Here is a 250-nt window from a genome sequence, read left to right on the forward strand (position 1 = left end):
TTTGCCTTTGTGATTGTGGTGAAGCCCATGAACACCCTGGCACCTGTGGTGACTCGCAACACTGGCCTTGTGCTCTATGAGGGACAGTCACGGCCTCTCTCAGGCCCCGGTCCCAGCCCCAACCTGGTGATCAGTGATGAAGATGACCTTGAGCAGGTGCGGGTGAGTGTGGTGGCGGGGCTGAGGCATGGCCACCTCACTCTCCTGGAGGACACCCCAGCACCTGGTGCGCCCCGTAAACACCTCACGG

The 250-nt window shown here is 61.2% G+C and overlaps 1 protein-coding gene across 1 annotated transcript in view; it reads left to right on the plus strand.

Annotated features, from left to right (window-relative positions):
- The window catches only part of LOC104163393 (FRAS1-related extracellular matrix protein 2-like), a gene marked incomplete at its 5' end in the record, with an annotated part of 10,717 nt that overhangs the window by 386 nt on the left and 10,081 nt on the right, over positions 1-250 (plus strand). Inside the window, 1 exon segment of the mRNA XM_009702394.1 lies at positions 1-235. This exon segment is cut by the window's left edge and continues 42 nt beyond it. Within this exon segment, the coding sequence (XP_009700696.1) occupies positions 1-235 (235 nt within the window).

This window comes from Cariama cristata, unplaced genomic scaffold, assembly GCF_000690535.1.
Source record: "Cariama cristata isolate BGI_N322 unplaced genomic scaffold, ASM69053v1 scaffold8666, whole genome shotgun sequence".
Classification (NCBI taxonomy): domain Eukaryota; kingdom Metazoa; phylum Chordata; class Aves; order Cariamiformes; family Cariamidae; genus Cariama; species Cariama cristata.